Raw genomic sequence first — 18,416 nt, 5'->3', positions numbered from 1 at the left:
ATATTATATAAGGGGGGGACACGAAATGATCTAGCCAACTATCTGCCAATTTCTTTGTTGTCTGTACTTAGCAAAATATTTGAGAAGGCGATACTTTATCGTCTTAATCATTTTCTTACTTCTAAAGATTTTTTTCACGATTTTCAATTTGTTTTTCGAGCAAATCATTCGACTGAGCATGCTTGTGCGGTTTTACTTAATTATCTTCACTCTGCCATAGACTCGCATTTGATTCCTGTTGCTTTGTTTCTGGATGTTCGTAAAGCCTTTGATTCTTTAACCCACAGTGTTCTTCTATTTAAACTTTCTCATTTTGGCGTAAGAGGTAGTGCGTTTTATTGGTTCAAGTCTTTCTTGTCTGTTAGAATAATTTCTGTTGATCCATTTTTTCGCTCACCATCAAGTGTTGACCAGGGGGTTTTTCAAGGGTCAATTTTAGGGCCGGTACTGTTTTTAATTTACATAAATGACCTAATTTTTGCAGTTAGAAATAGAAATCCTCTTTATTGCTGTCGCCTATGTCATCCAAAAGTCTCCCTTACCCATAATTATAGTTTGCATACCTCGGATTCTCTTGTTACTTTTGCCGATGATACCACCCTTATTACTTCTGGGAGAACAGAGGATGAAGTTCGTACAAAGTTAGTGGACCTCTTTGAGAGAGTTTCAATTTGGTTTGATGCTAACTTTCTTGACTTAAATGTTTCTAAAACTAGTTTTTTAGTTTTTTCTCGTATATCCCAGGCTTGCCCTCAATTATCTGAAATTCATATATCCAAAGGCTTTATTAGTAGACCAAAGGATGGCCATGTCCGTTTCCTAGGTATCCTCCTAGATGAAAATTTATCTTTCAAACACCATATTGATTTGATTTAAATGAAGGTATGCAGAAACCTCGGTATTCTAAGAAAACTAAAGCATATCTTTCCAGGACCAATTCTAAGAATCCTATTTCATAGCTTCATTCATTCTTATGTTTCCTATTGTTCAGTCATATGGATGTCTACTTTCCCTTCTTTTCTCAAACCGCTTTCGAATACTTATGATAAAACTATAAATCTTATCCAGGATGTAGATCGTTCGGCAACCAAACCGTTACTTGATATTAAAAAACTTGATATTCTTTTCTGTGCGTCTTTCGCTCTTCTTCAGCTCCATGGCGATATTCCTAGGTCGCTTAGGTTTACGTCTTCTTTTGTATCTGATCGGTCAAATTATCAACTCCGTATTTTTCTAAATATCCAAATTCCCCATACACCAACAATAAGATCCGATTTTAATCCTCTTGTTGCGTGTCATTTGACATGGAACACCCTTCCCGATTCGGCTCGAGAATGCCACTCGTCTGGCACCTTCAAAAGACTAGTAAAAAAATATTTGTTTTCATGTGATTAATTTTATTTACTTTTTCCTGCTGCCGATAGTTTTTTTTTTTTTTTTTTTTTTTTTTTTTTTTTTTTTTAGATGTTGTGATTCCCTGTAGTTTGATAAAGTTTATTTAGTGAACCGTCCTTGTTTTTTTTTCTTGAAGCAAATGCTTCACATGTTAAAAGTTCAAATGCTTATGTTTATATGTTTAAATATTAATGTTATGTCTTTATTGTTTAAATCTTAAGCGTTTAAATGTTTAATGTTTATTTGATATTTTCATAATCCCCCTCCTACAGGCCATGGAGCCTTTGTGGGGATTTGTAGATTGTTATGTAATTATTTTACTGATATATGGAAAATAAACCTATCTATCTATCTATCTATATAACTACTCTCGAAACAATCATTTGTTCGTTTAATTCTCTGTATTCTCTGTAGAGCTGCATTTCCACTCTCAAGAAGGAAACACTATATGTTTCAAGAGTAGCCAATCGTGTAACGAGGCGACCCGGCTCGTGGTAACGAAGAGACCCGGCTCAATGGTAACTGAAACTCTAAAAAACGGAATTTTGATATCAATAGATACATCAAAAGAATCAGATTTTAATGCTAATTTCAAATATATAAGTTTCATCAAGTTTAATCTTACCGATCAAAAGTTACGCGCCTGAGAAAATTTGGCTGATTTTAGAAAAAAGGGGGAAAGACTCCCTAAGAGTTATGGAACCTTAGTGAATCACACCAACACATTCAGCGTATAAGACAACCCTACTGTAGAGGTTTCAAGCACCTATCTACAAAAATGTGGAATTTTGCATTTTTTGCCAGAAGAAAGATTACGGATGCGTGTTTACTTGTTTTTTTTTTGTGTTTTTTTCAGAGGTGATTGTATCGACTCAGTGGTCCTAGAATATCGTTGGAGGGCTCATTGGAACGGAAATGAAAAGTTCTAGTGCCCTTTTTAAGTGACCAAAAAAATAGAGGGCAACTAGGCCCCCTCCCAAGCTTATTTTTTCCCCAGAGTCACCTGATCAAACTTTTGAGATGGCTATTTTGTTCAGCATGGTCGAATATATGATAAATATATCTTTTAGAATCACTTATCCCCTGAAGTCCCCGGGGGGAGGGCTGAAAGTTATGAACTTTACCCCATGTTAACATATAGTATTGGTTATTGGGAAGTATACAGACGTTTTCAGGGGGATTTTTTCTTGTAGGTGGGGGATGGGGGGGGGTGTCGGGAGCTATATGGGAGGATCCTTCCATGAAGGAAGTTTTAATGGGGGAAGGGACATTGCTATGAAGGGGCGCAAGATTTCCCATCATTATTAAAGAAAATGATCAGAAATTAAATAAAAAAAACAAGTTTTTCAATTGAAAGTAAGGAGCAACATCAAAACTTAAAACGAACAGAAAATTTTACGTAAATGATTGGGTTCACCCCCTAGTCAATACTTCGCTCTTTAAGCCAAAGATTTTTTAGTACTTTCATAAGAGCTATTTATTATAATTAACGGCCTTTGTGATTAAGGGGTTATTTTTAAAGAATTAGAACAAAATTCAAACTTTAGCTTAAAGAGTAAGGTAAAGAGTAAGGGGCAAACCCCCTAATATACGTATTAAAAACTTATGAATATAGAAGTTCGTTACGCAAGTTAATTCGTAAGTTACGTATATTTATTACTAATAAAAACGTTCTTAAATAACATTAAACAAGTTTGGAGAAAGCCATTAAACCAAATAAAATTAAAATTAATATACAATTTTTTTTTTAATTATTCGTGTACGGTGAGCCAAAATCAAAACCTGCGTTAATTCAAAAACGTTCAAAAATTAAATTAAAAAAACCCAAGTTTTTTTTTTAACTGAAAGTAAGGAACGACGTTAAAACTTAAAACGAACAGAAATTATTCCGTATATGAAAGGGGCTGTCCCCTCCTCAACGCCTCGCTCTTTACGCTAAAGTTTGACTTTCTCACAATTCTATTTTTTTAAACAATAAAAAACTTTAGCGTAAAGAGCGAGGTGTTGAGGAGGGGACAGCCGTTTCTTTTTCGGGATAATTTCTGTTCGTTTTAAGTTTTTACGTCGTTCCTTACTTTCAGTTGAAAAAACTTTTTTTTTATTTAATAATTAATGAAGATCAAGCACAAAAAAATTTCTATAGTAATTCAAACTCAAAACGATCAAAAAATACTATTAAAAGATCAATGAGACTCAAAACGAATAGTACATAAAATAAACGATCATAAAAAACATAGGGATAGCAGGTACTAACATAAAAAAAATTCCTGTATGTATCTTAAAGACTAGAAGGAACTAATGAAAATTAACTAAATATTTGATATATAACGCAATCGCTAAATGAATCAAATTTAACGCTAAAAGAATCAAATTTTAATTCTGATTTCAAATATATAAGTTTTATCAAGTTTAATTATACCTATCAAAAGTTACACGCCTGAGAAAATTTGGCTGATTTTTGAAAAAAGGGGGAAAGACCCCCTAAAAGTTATAGAACCTTAATGAAAATCACACCATAATATTCAGCGTATTAGATAACCCTATTATAGAGTTTTCAAGCTCCTATCTACAAAAATGTATTGTTTTACATTTATTTTCAGAATAAAAATCACGGTTGCGTGTTTATTTTTTTTTTTTTTTTTTTTTTTTTTTGTTTTCCCCAGGGGGGTTCGTTTCACAACATGCAGTATATTAATTATTTGGAGGGCTCCATTGTACGCTAAAAAAAATTTATTGTTCCCTTTTTAATTGACCAAAAAAAATGGAGGGTAACTAGGCCCCCTCCCACGCTCATTTTTTTCCCACAGTCACCTGATCAAAATTTTGAGATAGTCATTTTGTTCAGCATGGTCGAAAATATTATAAATATGTCTTTTAGGATGACTTAATCACTCCAAGCCCCCAGGGGGAGGGCTGAAAGTTTTGAACTTTACCCAATGTTAACATATAGTATTGGTTATTGGGAAGTATACAGACGTTTTCAGGGGGAATTTTTTCTGGTATTGGGGGGGGGGGGTGGGTCAGGGGTTAGATGGGAGGATCTTTTCATGAAGTAAGTTTTCATGGGGGAAGGGACATTGCTATGAAGAGGTCGCCGGATTTGCCATCATTATTTTTAAAAAAAATCTGAAATTAAATATAAAAAAACAAGTTTTTCAACTGAAAGCAAGGAGCAACATCAAAACTTAAAACGAACAAAAAAATATTAGCTATATGATTGGGTTCACCTTCTAGTCAATGCCTCGCTCTTTAAGCCAAAGATTTTTTAGTACTTTCATAAGAGCTATTTATTCTAATTAACGGCCTTTGTGATTAAGGGGTCATTTTTAAAGAATTGGAACGGAATTCGAACTTTAGCTTAAAGAGCAAGGTATTGACTAAGGGGCAGAACCCCTAATATACGTATTAAAAATAAACAAACATAGAAGTTCGTTACGTAAGTTAATTCGTAAGTTACGTATATTTATTACTAATAAAAACGTTCGTAAATAAAATTCAACAAGTTTTGAGAAAGCCATTTAACCAAATAAAAGTAAAATTAATATGAAAATTTCGTTTTAATTATTCATGCACGGTGAGCCAAAATCAAAACCTGCATTAATTAAAAAATGTTCACAAATTAAAAAAAAAAAACAAGTTTTTTTTAACTGAAAGTAAGGAACGACGTTAATACTTAAAACGAACAGAAATTATTCCGTATATGAAAGGGGCTGTCCCCTCTTCAACGCCCTGCTGTTTACGCTAAAGTTTGACTTTCTCACAACTAAATTTTTTTTAAACAATAAAATTTTGTTTTAATTGCAATTTTTTTTAGTTAACTTTAACGAAATTCACACCATCAGATTCAGCTTATCAACGAACATTAGTAAAGAAGCTTCAAACTCCTATCTGCAAAAATGTGGAATTTTTAATTAACTTTAACGAAAATTACACCATCATATTCAGCTTATCAGAGAACCCTATTAAAGAAGTTTCACGCTCCTATCTGCAAAAAGGTGGAAATTAGCATTTTTTGCTCGAAGAAAGATCACGATGCGTGCCCTCCAAAAAATGGAGGGCAACTAGGCCCCCTCCCACGCTCATTTTTTTCTCAAAGTCACCCAATAAAAATTTTGAGATAGCCATTTTGTTCAGCATAGTCGAAAATCTAATAAATATGTCTTTTAGGATGACTTGAACCCCCACAGTTCCCAGGGGAAGGGCTGCAAGATATGAATTTTGCCCATTGCTTACATATTGTATTGGTTATTGGGAAATATACAGACATTTTCAGGAAGTATTTTTTTCTGGTGGAGGGGGGGGGGGGTGCAGGAGGAGGGCTTTACTCGGGAGAATCTTTCCGTGGAGGATGTTTCTTTGGGGTAAGGGACATTTCTGTGAAGGGTGCGCCGGATTTCCAAGCATTATTTAAAAAACGATCAGAAATTAAATTTAAAAAAAACAAGTTTTTTCAACTGAAAGTAAAAAGCAATATTAGAACTTAAAACGAACAGAAATTATTCCGTATATGAGGGGGTTCTCCCCCAAGTCAATACCTCGCTCTTTACGCTACAGTTTTTTTTAAGTGCTTTCAAAAGAGCTATCTATTCTAATTAAACGGCCTTTGTGATTCAGGGGTTTGTGAATTAAATTTTGTTTTAACTTTTAACGTAAAGAGCGTGGTATTGACTAAGGGGAGAACCCCTCATATACTTAATAAAATATAAGTAATTAAAAAATTTAACCTCAAACCGAAAAAAAACAAGCGTTAGAGCAAAAAATCGATCAAAAATTTCAAAAAAGAAATTTTCATTTAAAAAGTTTCATAAAAATAATGGGTTTATAATGCTATTCACGAATTTATGAATTTTGTTAGTTATATTATTAATAATCAAAGGCGACGAGCCTGAGAAAATTTACCTGATTTTTTAAAGAGGGAGGAAACATCCCCTACAAGTGAAAGAATTTCAATGAAAATCCCACCGTCAGATTCGGCGTATCAGAAAACCCTATTACAGAGGTTTCAAGCTCATATCTGCAAAAATCTGCAACTATATCTGCAACGTATTTTTTGCCAGAAGAAAAATATACGAATATAGAAGTTCGTTACGTAAGTTAATTTGTAAATTACGTAGAACCAAATTTAGAGACAGCCATTTAGCAAAAGAAGAGTAAAATTTTAATGCAAATTTTGTTTACTTATTCAATGACGGTGAGCCAAAATAAAAGCTGCATTAACTAAAAAACGATCAGAAATTAAATAAAATAAAACAAGTTTTTTAAACTGAAAGTAAGGAGCGACATTAAAGCTTAAAAAGAACAGAAATTATTCCGTAAATGAAAGTGGCTGTCCCCTCCTAAGCGCCTTGCTCTTTACGCTAAAGTTTGACTCTGTCTCACAGCTTTATTTTTTAAAACAATAAAAAACTTTAGTGTAAAGAGCAAGGCGTTGAGGAGGGGACAGCCCCTTTCATATACGGAATAATTTCTGTTCGTTTTAAGTTTTAATGCCGCTGCTTACTTTCAGTTTAAAAAACTTGTTTTTTTTATTTAATAAATATAAAGCGCAAATAATCCAATATACTTAATACTTTTACAGTTAGGAAAGGGCAGTACACAAACTCCTGTTTGTAGCAATTTTGCACCTTTTAAGTTTTAACTGAATATCCAACAAAATTTTAATGTGTTTATTATCACTACTTTTGTTTGAAAAACTTCTTTTGGGTTTTTTTTTTTTAATTAATTTCTGTCCGTTTTGATTGCCAAATTTTTAGATTTGGTTAATACAAGGATTGTTTCCCCAGTTTTTTTATGTCTCTATTGTAACAAGTAATATATCTAATTGTAATTTAATGATTCTGTATAGTGGCTTTTGAATTATTCCCCCCCCCCCATAACATTCCCTGAAAGTTCGAACTAAATGTCATTAGCAGTTCCTGGGATATTTCAGACATGCCCTTTTGATATCGGAGATAAACATAGTATCTATTTGATTGAATATTTTGACTCTTAGCTAATCCTAAGATATTGCACATACACTCTATTGATAATCTGGATGTTCATACTGTCCTTTAACTTAGTTTAAAATCCCCCTAAGCATTCCTTGAAGGTTAAAGTAGTGTTTAGTATAACCTGTAAGTTTTAACTTAATGACCTCAGTTTTTCCTGAAATATTACTGATGGCCCCCATTGGCAGTCAGCATGCGCAAAGCGTGCTCTGATTGTGTTCAACATATCTTGAAATTAGTCACAAATAAATGTAAAAACTGTCGTAAGCAGTCACAGCTGCAAGTTGTCGCAGTTGGAAGTAGTCACTGTTGTAATTGCAACCAGTCGCATTTGCAGCAAAAATACTGGTAATAGTAGCCCTGAACGTCTCAAGTTAATACCCTTACCTGTTCCTAAAATATTGCAGGTATGCTCTTTTGATAACTGAAATGAAGATAATGTTTTTTTATTTAGTTCAACATAACCCTTTTCCCTAATGATAAATCCTCCATTTAGAATCCTACAAGGGGCCCTATAAAGAAGAAGAAGATAGGCCCCTTGTCCTGGGGCCTATGGGGCATGAGGTCAGTAGACTTTGCGACTACTTTGAATAAAATCCCCTTTAAATATTCTATCATTATAAAGAGGAGCATCTAAAAGGACAATAGGAGGAAGGGCTAGTTGATCCCCATCGCCTGTTCAACTTCCCTCTCAACATGATTTTAAAGTTCCAACTTAATTCTTAGCCATTCCTTACATATTGCTAATATACTATTTCAGTAGGGAAGGGTCAGGAGGTCCTGACCCTACACCATATATGGGCATACAATCCATCTAAGTGTATTGATCAGAGAAGGGGGACAGATTTCTGAGAAATTGATTTGCATAATCGACTAGGACAAGAGGGGAACTGGATTTTTGAGAAACTGATTTGCATAATCGAGGAGAATTATTGATCCACGATAGGGGAATTAAGAAACAATTTGGCTTCATTGATCTGTAGGTCTAAGAAATTTCAGGTGTTTAGTCACAGAGATAAATTAATATTCTATTTTTAAATATGGCTTCTCTGATCTTTAGACTTAGCGATAAATTAATATTCTATCGAAACCTTAATAGTGTAGCTGGGAATACCTATGAGATGAAGAGATTAACGCGGGAAATTTTTCATGGGAATTTCAAATGTGACAGCGCAGGGATGCCAAAACAAAAAGAACACGCAGAAATTACGTTTAGGGATTATTTGGGCGAAACCGTTTGAGACATTTTAGAAGATGGTTTATGCGAGACCGTTTGAGACATTTTAGAAAATGATTTAGGCGAAACAATTTGAGACATTTTAGAAGATGATTTGGTTGAAACTCCGTGGTCGTTATAATACACAAGCTCCATTTGAACAGTGTTGTGAGGTCCCCTACCCCAACTCCAAAGGGTCCCCTGGGCTCCAAAGGGTCCCCTGGGCCCCAAAGGGCCCCACAGGGCCCCACAGGGCCCCTCTGGGCCTTTAAATGCCCCCCGGATCCCCAAAGGCTTTTCTGGGCCCCCAAAGGCCCACCCCCAGGCCCTCTTAAGGTCCCCGAGCCCCAAAAGGCCCCCTGGTCCCCCAAATGCCCCCCGAGCCCCCAAAGGCCCCCCGAGCCCCCAAAGAGCCCCCTCCCTATTTTTTTAATACTTTTTTGTGCACTTGAGACACCGAAGGGCCCCCACATTTCAAAAGGCTTTGTTATATCTTTTCAGAACAAGTTCCTTTCTTAATGTCACTCCTAAACCCATTTTACAAGTTGAAGTACCCATCCTTTTCACCCACAACTTTACTTTACAGCTTTTTGAATGCCCCAACACCAAGCAATACTTTTCAAAAGGTATTTCATAACATGTTCTTTTCTTAATGTCCCTCCTAAACCCATTTTACAAGTTGCAGTACCCATCCTTTTCCCCACAACTTTACTTTATGACTTTTTCACACCCCAACATCAAGCAATACTTTTCAAAGGCATTTCAGAACAAGTTCTTTTCTTAATGTCCTTCCTACACCAATTTTACAAGTTGAAGTACTTATCTTTTTTACCACAACTTTACTTTACGACTTTTTGCATACCCCAACATCAAGCAATACTTTTCAAAAGGCTTTTATTATATCTTTTCAGAACAAGTTCTTTACGTAGTGTCCTTCCTAAACCGATTTTACAAGTTGAAGTACTTATCGTTTTCCCCACAACTTTACTATAAAGCTTTTCGAATACCCCAACATCAAGCAATACTTTTCAAAAGGCTTTTTTATATCTTTTCAGAACAGGTTGTATACGTAATGGTCCTCATAAACCAATTTTACAGGTTGAAGTAGTCATCTTTTTCCTCACAACTTTACTTCACAGCTTTTTGCACGTCCCAACATCAAGCAACACTTTCCAAAAGGCTTTATTATATCTTTTCAGAACAAGTTCTTTTCTTAATGTTCTTCCTAAACCAATTTTACAAGTTGAAGTACTTATCTTTTTTAGCACAACTTTACTTTACGACTTTTTTGCACACCCCAACATCAAGCAATACTTTTCAAAGGCTTTATTACTTTTCAGAACAAGTTCTTTTCTAAATATCCTTCTTAAACCAATTTCAAAAATTCTAAATTTTCCCGTAGTAGATAGAAAAAGCTATATCATAGTTGTGAATATTTTCTCGGAAGATAAAAGTTCTACTTCAATTTTAAATTTTCTTAATCAAGTGAAGAAAAGTTCAAGTTCTCTTCTGAATTTTCTCAATGAAAAAGAAATTAGTTATTAATCAATTCTATTTTTCCAAATAATATAAACATTTTCCACTTCGGTTCAGATTTTTCTCAAGGGGATGAAAATTTAAAATACTGTTCCAAATTTTTCATAGAAGATCGAAAAGTTCAAGTTCTCTTCTGAATTTTACCAAAGAACACAATTCAATTCTAATTTCTCCAGAGAAAATAAAAATCTTCCACTTCAGTTTCAAGTTCACCAAAGACATAACGAAATTTAAAGTTCTATTCTAAATTTATCCGTAGTAGATAGAAAAAGCTATACCATAGTTGTTAATATTTTCCCGGAAGATAAAAAGTTCTAGTTCAATTTTTAATTTTCTCAACGAAGTGAAGAAAAGTTCAAGTTCAAGTTCAAGTTCTGAACTTTCTCAATAAAAAAGAAATTAGTTATTGATCATTTCTATTTTTCCAAATAATATGAAAATTTTCCACTTCAGCTCAGATCTGTCTCAAAGAGATGAAAAATTTAAAATACTGTTCCAAATTATTCACAGAAGATAAAAAAGTTCAAGTTCTCTTCTGAATTTTACCAAAGAACACAATTCAATTCTAATTTCTCCAGAGAAAATAAAAATCTTCCACTTCAGTTCTTTATTTCACAAAGACATAAAATAATTTAAAGTTCTATTCTAAATTTTTCGGTGGATGATAGAAGAAGTAATACCATAGTTGTGAATATTTTCTCGGAAGATAAAAAGTTCTAGTTCAATTTTTAATTTTCTCAACGAAGTGAAGAAAAGTTCAAGTTCTATTCTGAACTTTCTCAATGAAAAAGAAATTAGTTATTGATCATTTCTATTTTTCCAAATAATATAAAAATTTTCCACTTCAGCTCAGATCTGTCTCAAAGAGATGAAAAATTTAAAATACTGTTCCAAATTATTCACAGAAGATAAAAGTGTTCAAGTTCTCTTCTGAATTTTACCAAAGAACACAATTCAATTCTAATTTCTCCAGAGAAAATAAAAATCTTCCACTTCAGTTCTTTATTTCACAAAGACATAAAATAATTTAAAGTTCTATTCTAAATTTTTCGGTGGAAGATAGAAGAAGTAATACCATAGTTGTGAATATTTTCTTGGAAGATAAAAAGTTCTAGTTCAATTTTTAATTTTCTTAACGAAGTGAAGAAAAGTTCAAGTTCTCTTCTGAATTTTCTCTATGAAAAAGAAATAAGTTATTGATCATTTCTATTTTTCCAAATAATATAAAAATTTTCCACTTCAGTTCAGATCTGTCTCAAAGGGATGAAAAAAATTTAAATACTGTTCCAAATTTTTCGTAGAAGATAGAAAAGTTCAAGCTCTCTTCTGAATTTTACCAAAGAACACACTTTAATTCTAATTTCTCCAGAGAAAATAAAAATCTTCCTCTTCAGTTTTAAGTTCCCCAAAGACATAAAGAAATTTAAAGTTCTATTCTAAATTTTTCCGTAGTAGATAGAAAAAGCTATACCATAGTTGTGAATATTTTCCCGGAAGATAAAGTTTTTGTTCAATTTTTAATTTTCTCAACGAAGTGAAGAAAAGTTCAAGTTCTATTCTGAATTTTCTCAATGAAAAAGAAAATAGTTATTGATCATTTCTATTTTTCCAAATAATATAAAAATTTTCCACTTCAGTTCAGATCTGTCTCGAAGAGATGAAAAATTTAAAATACTGTTCCAAATTTTTACAGAAGATAAAAAAGTTCAAGTTCTCTTCTGAATTTTACCAAAGAAAACAATTCAATTCTAATTTCTCCCGAGAAAATAAAAATCTTCGACTTCAGTTCTTTATTTCACAAAGACATAAAATAATTTAAAGTTCTATTCTAAATTTTTCGGTGGAAGATAGAAAAAGTAATACCATAGTTGTGAATATTTTCTCGGAAGATAAAAAGTTCTAGTTCAATTTTTAATTTTCTTAACGAAGTGAAGAAAAGTTCAAGTTCTCTTCTGAATTTTCTCTATGAAAAAGAAATAAGTTATTGATCATTTCTATTTTTCCAAATAATATAAAAATTTTCCACTTCATTTCAGATCTGTCTTAAAGGGATGAAAAAATTTTAAATACTGTTCCAAATTATTCATAGAACATAGAAAAGTTCAAGTTCTCTTCTGAATATTACCAAAGAACACACTTCAATTCTAATTTGTCCAGAGAAAATAAAAATCTTCCACTTCAGTTGTAAGTTCCCCAAAGACATAAAGAAATTTGAAGTTCTATTCTAAATTTTTCCGTAGAAAATAGAAAAAGCTATACCATAGTTGTGAATATTTTCCCGGAAGATAAAAAGTTCTAGTTCAATTTTTAATTTTCTCAACGAAGTGAAGAAAAGTTCAAGTTATATTCTGAACTTTCTCAATGAAAAAGAAAATAGTTAGTGATCATTTCTATTTTTCCAAATAATATAAAAATTTTCCACTTCAGCTCAGATCTGTCTCAAAGAGATGAAAAATTTAAAATACTGTTCCAAATTTTTACAGAAGATAAAAAAGATCAAGTTATCCTCTGAATTTTACCAAAGAACACAATTCAATTCTAATTTCTCCAGAGAAAATAAAAATCTTCCACTTCAGTTCTTTATTTCACAAGGACATAAAATAATTTTAAGTTCTATTCTAAATTTTTCGGTGGAAGATAGAAGAAGTAATACCATAGTTGTGAATATTTTCACGGAAGATAAAAAGTTCTTGTTCAATTTTTAATTTTCTCAACGAAGTGAAGAAAAGTTCAAGTTCTCTTCTGAATTTTCTCTATGAAAAAGAAATAAGTTATTCATCATTTCTATTTTTCCAAATAATATAAAAATTTTCCACTTCGGTTCAGATTTTTCTCAAAGGGATGTAAAAATCTTAAATACTGTTCCAAATTTTTCATAGAAGATAGAAAAGTTCAAGTTCTCTTCTGAATTTTACCAAAGAACACACTTCAATTATAATTTCTCCAGAGAAAATAAAAATCTTCCACTTCAGTTTTAAGTTCCCCAAAGACATAAAGAAATTTAAAGTTTTATTCTAAATTTTTCTGTAGTACATAGAAAAAGCTATACCATATTTGTGAATATTTTCCCGGAAGATAAAGAGTTCTAGTTCAATTTTTAATTTCTCAATGAAGTGAAGAAAATTTCAAGTTCTCTTCTGAATTTTCTCTATGAAAAAGAAATAAGTTATTGATCATTTCTATTTTTCCAAATAATATAAAAATTTTCCACTTCAGTTCAGATCTGTCTCAAAGGGATGAACAAATTTTAAATACTGTTCCAAATTTTTCATAGAAGATAGAAAAGTTCAAGTTCTCTTCTGAATTTTACCAAAGAACTCAATTCAATTCTAATTTTTCCAGAGAAAATAAAAATCTTCCACTTCAGTTTTAAGTTCCCCAAAGACATAAAGAAATTTTAAGTTCTATTCTAAATTGTTCCGTAGTAGATAGAAAAGGCTATACCATAGTTGTGAATATTTTCCCGCAAGATACAGTTCTAGTTCAATTTTTAATTTTCTCAACGAAGTGAAGTTAAAGTTCAAGTTCTATTCTGAACTTTCTCAATGAAAAAGAAATTAGTTATTGATCATTTCTATTTTTCCAAATAATATAAAAATTTTCCACTTCAGCTCAAATCTGTCTCAAAGAGATGAAAAATTTTAAATACTGTTCCAAATTTTTCACAGAAGATATAGAAGTTCAAGTTCTCTTCTGAATTTTACCAAAGAACACAATTCAATTCTAATTTCTCCAGAGAAAATAAAAATCTTCCACTTCAGTTTTTTTTCACAGACATAAAATAATTTAAAGTTCTATTCTAAATTTGTCGGTGGAAGATAGAAGAAGTAATACCATAGTTGTGCCCTCATTTACAATAAAATGAGCCCTCATTGAAGTTTATGTGAGCATCCCTTCCATAAGAACCATATACGCCCCTAGGGCATAACTTACAACACCTGCTCCCGGGCCCTGGAAGGGTTTTGTCGACACTGGAATTTTTGTTATATGATCTTTGAACTATTTTTAACAAAATGGTTATCTCAAAATAAGGTTACCCTCCGATCTCTTTTGGCTCTTAAAAAGTAAACTAGAACTTTTAATTTCCAATCAAATGAGCCCTCTCTGAAGTTTATACGATCATTCCTTCTATAAGAACCATATATGCCCCCAGGGCATAACTTACAACGCCTCCCCCAGGCTCTGGGTTTTTTTGTTGACACTGGAGTTTTTGTTATATGATCTTTGAACTATTTTTAATAAAATGGCTATCTCAAAATTCTTATCTTTTGCATTTGGGAAAACAGGGCAGGGGGAGGGGCTAGTTGCCCTCGCATCTCTTTTGACTCTTAAAAACTGAACTAAAGCTTTCAATTTCCAATCAAATGAGCCATCTCTGAAGTTTATACGAGTATATCTTTAATAAGAACATTATATGCCGCCAGGGCGTAACTTACAACGCCTGTCCTCGGGCCCTGGGGGGTTTTGTTGACATCGCATTTTTTTTGTATGATCTTTGAACTATTTTTAACAAAATGGCTATCTCAAAATTTGTATCGGATGCATTTGGGAAAAAAGGCTGTGGGGGTGGGGGGTTGTGTTTACCCTCCGATCTATTTTGACTCTTAAAAAGTAAACTAGAACTTTAAATTTCCATTCAAATGAGCTCTCTCTGAATTTTATACGAGCATCCTTCTATAAGAACCATATCTGCCCCTAGGGCATAATTTACACACCCGGCCCCCGGGCCCTGGGTGGGGGGGGGGGGTTGTCGACACCTGAGTTTTCTTGTATGATCTTTGAACTATTTTTAACAAAATAGCTATCTCAAAATTTTTATCGGATGCATTTGGGAAAAAAAGTGGGGGGGGGGGGGGGGCTAGTCGCCCTCCGATCACTACTAATCACTGCTAATCAAATAGCATCTCATAATCCCCTCCCCCTGCAGTGGTGCAGTTTCTTCAAGATCCTGGGAGGGGTGAGGGCGGGGGTCAAATTTGGAGCCAATTTTCCAAAATCATGTGAAAATGACAGTAAAAACTAAAAAACGAGCCATGTAGTACCTTAAAGGTAAATATATACTAAAGGAAACTGATCCGTTTCTGTGGATGCTTGAATTATGTAGGCTTATCTTAGTCTTAACAAGATTTTGGAGAAACTAAATTTCCGCTGCGGTGGGGGACTGGGGTTGGGGGGCAATAGAGGTCTAGTCCTCCTGCCCCTCCCCAGTCCCTTTGGTGGAGCCAAATATAACCCTAAGCTACATAGAAACAGTCTTTTCGAGGCATAACCGTAAGCTAAATCTGAACAATTGCTGTTCCTTTTTCTTTGAAATTGGCTTTTATTTGAATTCGGACTCAACTGTGGTGATATAAAGCTGTAAAAATAATGCAATCCCACATAAAAAATATATATATATATATATATATATATAAAAAAAAAAAAAAAAAAAATTGGTGAATTTGTCGCTGACAACATAATTTATCTAAGATAAAATTGAATACATCACTTGATGCCTTTTCTCATGTGTGTTCAAAAAATTCCATCTGGATAAATTTTATTTTTAGCCCGTAAAGGGCTGCAAGGGCTCAAAACAGCCCATAGCAACCGAAAATTTAAAAATCTTTCTTTGTAAAAATAAAACGGGTAATGAGGAAAATTTTCCATTTGTAGCTAATTGAGGAATGAGGAATATTATTAATCTCATTAGTCTTAATACTAAAATGTTATTTTGAAAAAAAATTTGCAGAAATTTTTAGAAAGAACAAGAAACTACTCAAAATGGCGTTAGTTTTGCTATGATGTCATTTTCGATGGGGACAATTATGTTGTCAAATACGCACTTATCCAAAATTTAATAGTATCGATGATTTGCATTTCAGGCTTATAGTCCAGTTTCCAGTGCTGGTGTTACTGGTGTCATTTTGTTGAAGCTTTTGGTCGTAAATAGCGACACTGATGGGCTATTTAAAATAAGCATGATACTGTTTGATCGTGTTTTCCCCCTGATGGTGTTATTGTTTTTTCCCTTTTGTATTTTTTTCTGTAACGTTTTTTCATGTTTATGTTGTGTTTTTAAGTGTTTTAACTGTTCTCTCTAGTTCTTTCTATTATTCCATTGGTATCAGCTTCCAGACGCTAAGGCCCAGTGGCGGTTCTGGCCTCTCTTACGCCCATGTGCAAAATTTTGAACTAGCGCCTCGCCCCCTCTCCTGTCTCCCATAAAATTTGTAGACCAAACTTTAACAAATATTCATTTATTAAAAAAATTATTTTTAATTTAGTAATTAATTAACATTAATTTTTTATCATTTTTGAATTTGGTATTTAAATAATTGCTAATTATTTCAATTTGATTATTTTAATTATTATGTAATTAGTTTTAAAGTATTTTTATTTTATTAATTAATTAATTACTTTATTGTGTTAACTGCGCCCTCTACTTTATTATAATAAAAATAACAAATTCCAAAATTACAAAATGATAAAAACTGTTATATGATATATTTGAAATTTTGTGCCTTTAAAATTTCTGCGCCCGGGTCAAGTGTCTTCTTTGTCCCTCCGCTATAACCGCCTCTGCTTGGGGTGAATGTTCAGAAGTTTGTTTTCATATAATTTTTTACTCTTTATTAAAAGTTTTAATTAAAAGTTTAATTAAATAAAAGTTTAATTAAACTTAATTAAAAGTTTGCTCGTTTCTTTCACGATTTTAATCATAAATGAAAAGGCAGCGGGATCTAAGAAATTAGTTCTTATTAATTAGTTTATAAGTTTATTAATTAGTTTTATTAATTATATAGATTATTTTTTATTGGTATTGTGTTTTTCAGGGAACAAATGAACATGGTCAGAGAAAAAATGCGGTTAAATGATTTACAAGGAAGAAAAGCAGATGAAGTAAGCAAGCATGTTGAATCATCTTGACTTGTCTTTCTAATTTAATTAGTACAAATTTTAAAATAAAACGTTAATTTTGTTCTCGTGTAATTATCAAATAATCGTAGGAAGGTCAGGTGTGATATTCATAGTGATTTTAATGTCTATTCCGGAAAATAAAGTTTTCAACGGAAAAATGTAAAACGGTCTGTGATTGGTCAGCTAAAAATTATCGACGAATTAAGTTTAAGTTTACATTTTTACAAACCTTATAATTTGTAATCCATGTCTTTCAAGGTAAACATCTGATGCAATTGCTTTAAAGGTGGATTCTGAAGTAGTCGATGGTGTCGACCACCGGCCCCACAACCATGTAAAGCAGTTTGATACTTAGCTATGAGCCCAAAAATGGCCTTGGAGGGCATCGTTCCATAGTTTATTTTCTATAGCTCTGACATTGAAAGTAAATTATTACAAATTGTACATACCCTGAATTCGTAAGATGAGTTCTTTTTTTGTGTTTTTTTTCGTTTTTTTTCGGCTAAAGGAAAATTATAATGTTTTCAAATTGTTTTTGTCACAAAATCTCTTCAGGAAATTCTGCTTTTCAGTTTTATTTTCAGATTTCCCTGATTATTTTGAAATGTTTAGTATGTCTTATATGGCAAAAATTTAACTTTGACGGAGTTATGCATTTTCTAAGTTCACGTATAATATGGTCAGAGGAACATCGTAGCTGTGCAAATGGGTTGTCTTTCGTATAAAGGACGTGCATTTATGATTGGGAAATTCAAATGCGAAATCTAAAATATTTTTCTCCTTTAATATTGCACCACCTGCTGGCTCTAAATGGTATTATTAAATACGCAAGATATGCAATTAATGTGATATGTTAGAGGTTTTTCTTCTTTATTACTGCACCACCTGGTGGCTCAAAATGGCGTTATTATATACGCAAAATATGCAATTAATGTGATATGTTAGAGGTTTTTCTCTTTGAATACTGCACTCCCTGATGACTCAAAATGGCGTTATTAAAGCCGCAAAATATGCCATTAATATGATATGCTAGAGGTTTTTCTATTTTAATACTACACCACCTGGTGACTCAAAATAGCGTTATTAAATACGCAAAATATGCAATTAATGTAGTATGCTAGACGTTTTTCGTTTAAAATGCTGCAACACCTGGTGGCTCAAAATAGCATCATTAAATACGCAAAATATGCAATTAATGGCATCATTAAATGCAATTAATGGCATCATTAATGTGCTTAAAATGGCATCATTAAATACGCAAAATATGCAATTAATGTAATATGTTAGACGTTTTTCTTTTTTAATACTGCAACACCTGGTGGCTCAAAATGGCGCTATTAAATACGAAAAATATGCAATTAATGTGATATGATAGAGGTTTTTCT

At 32.7% G+C, this 18,416-nt stretch overlaps 1 protein-coding gene across 1 annotated transcript in view; it reads left to right on the top strand.

The window, feature by feature from the left end:
* Window positions 1-17,083, top strand: part of 140up (RPII140-upstream gene protein) — a 63,975-nt gene extending 46,892 nt beyond the window's left edge. The window contains exon 4 of the mRNA XM_089096539.1: window positions 16,947-17,083. Coding sequence (XP_088952665.1) covers window positions 16,947-17,040 — 94 coding nt within the window. The 3' untranslated portion in view covers window positions 17,041-17,083. The remainder of the gene's footprint in view (window positions 1-16,946) is intronic.
* The last annotated feature ends 1,333 nt before the right edge of the window (window positions 17,084-18,416 follow it).

The sequence above is a fragment of the Artemia sp. Qi Xiang Cuo genome, chromosome 11, assembly GCF_049724085.1.
Source record: "Artemia sp. Qi Xiang Cuo chromosome 11, ASM4972408v1, whole genome shotgun sequence".
In the NCBI taxonomy this organism is placed as follows: domain Eukaryota; kingdom Metazoa; phylum Arthropoda; class Branchiopoda; order Anostraca; family Artemiidae; genus Artemia; species Artemia sp. Qi Xiang Cuo.
The sequence above is the reverse complement of the archived record's forward strand: the minus strand, read 5'-3'. Positions and strand labels throughout refer to the sequence as shown.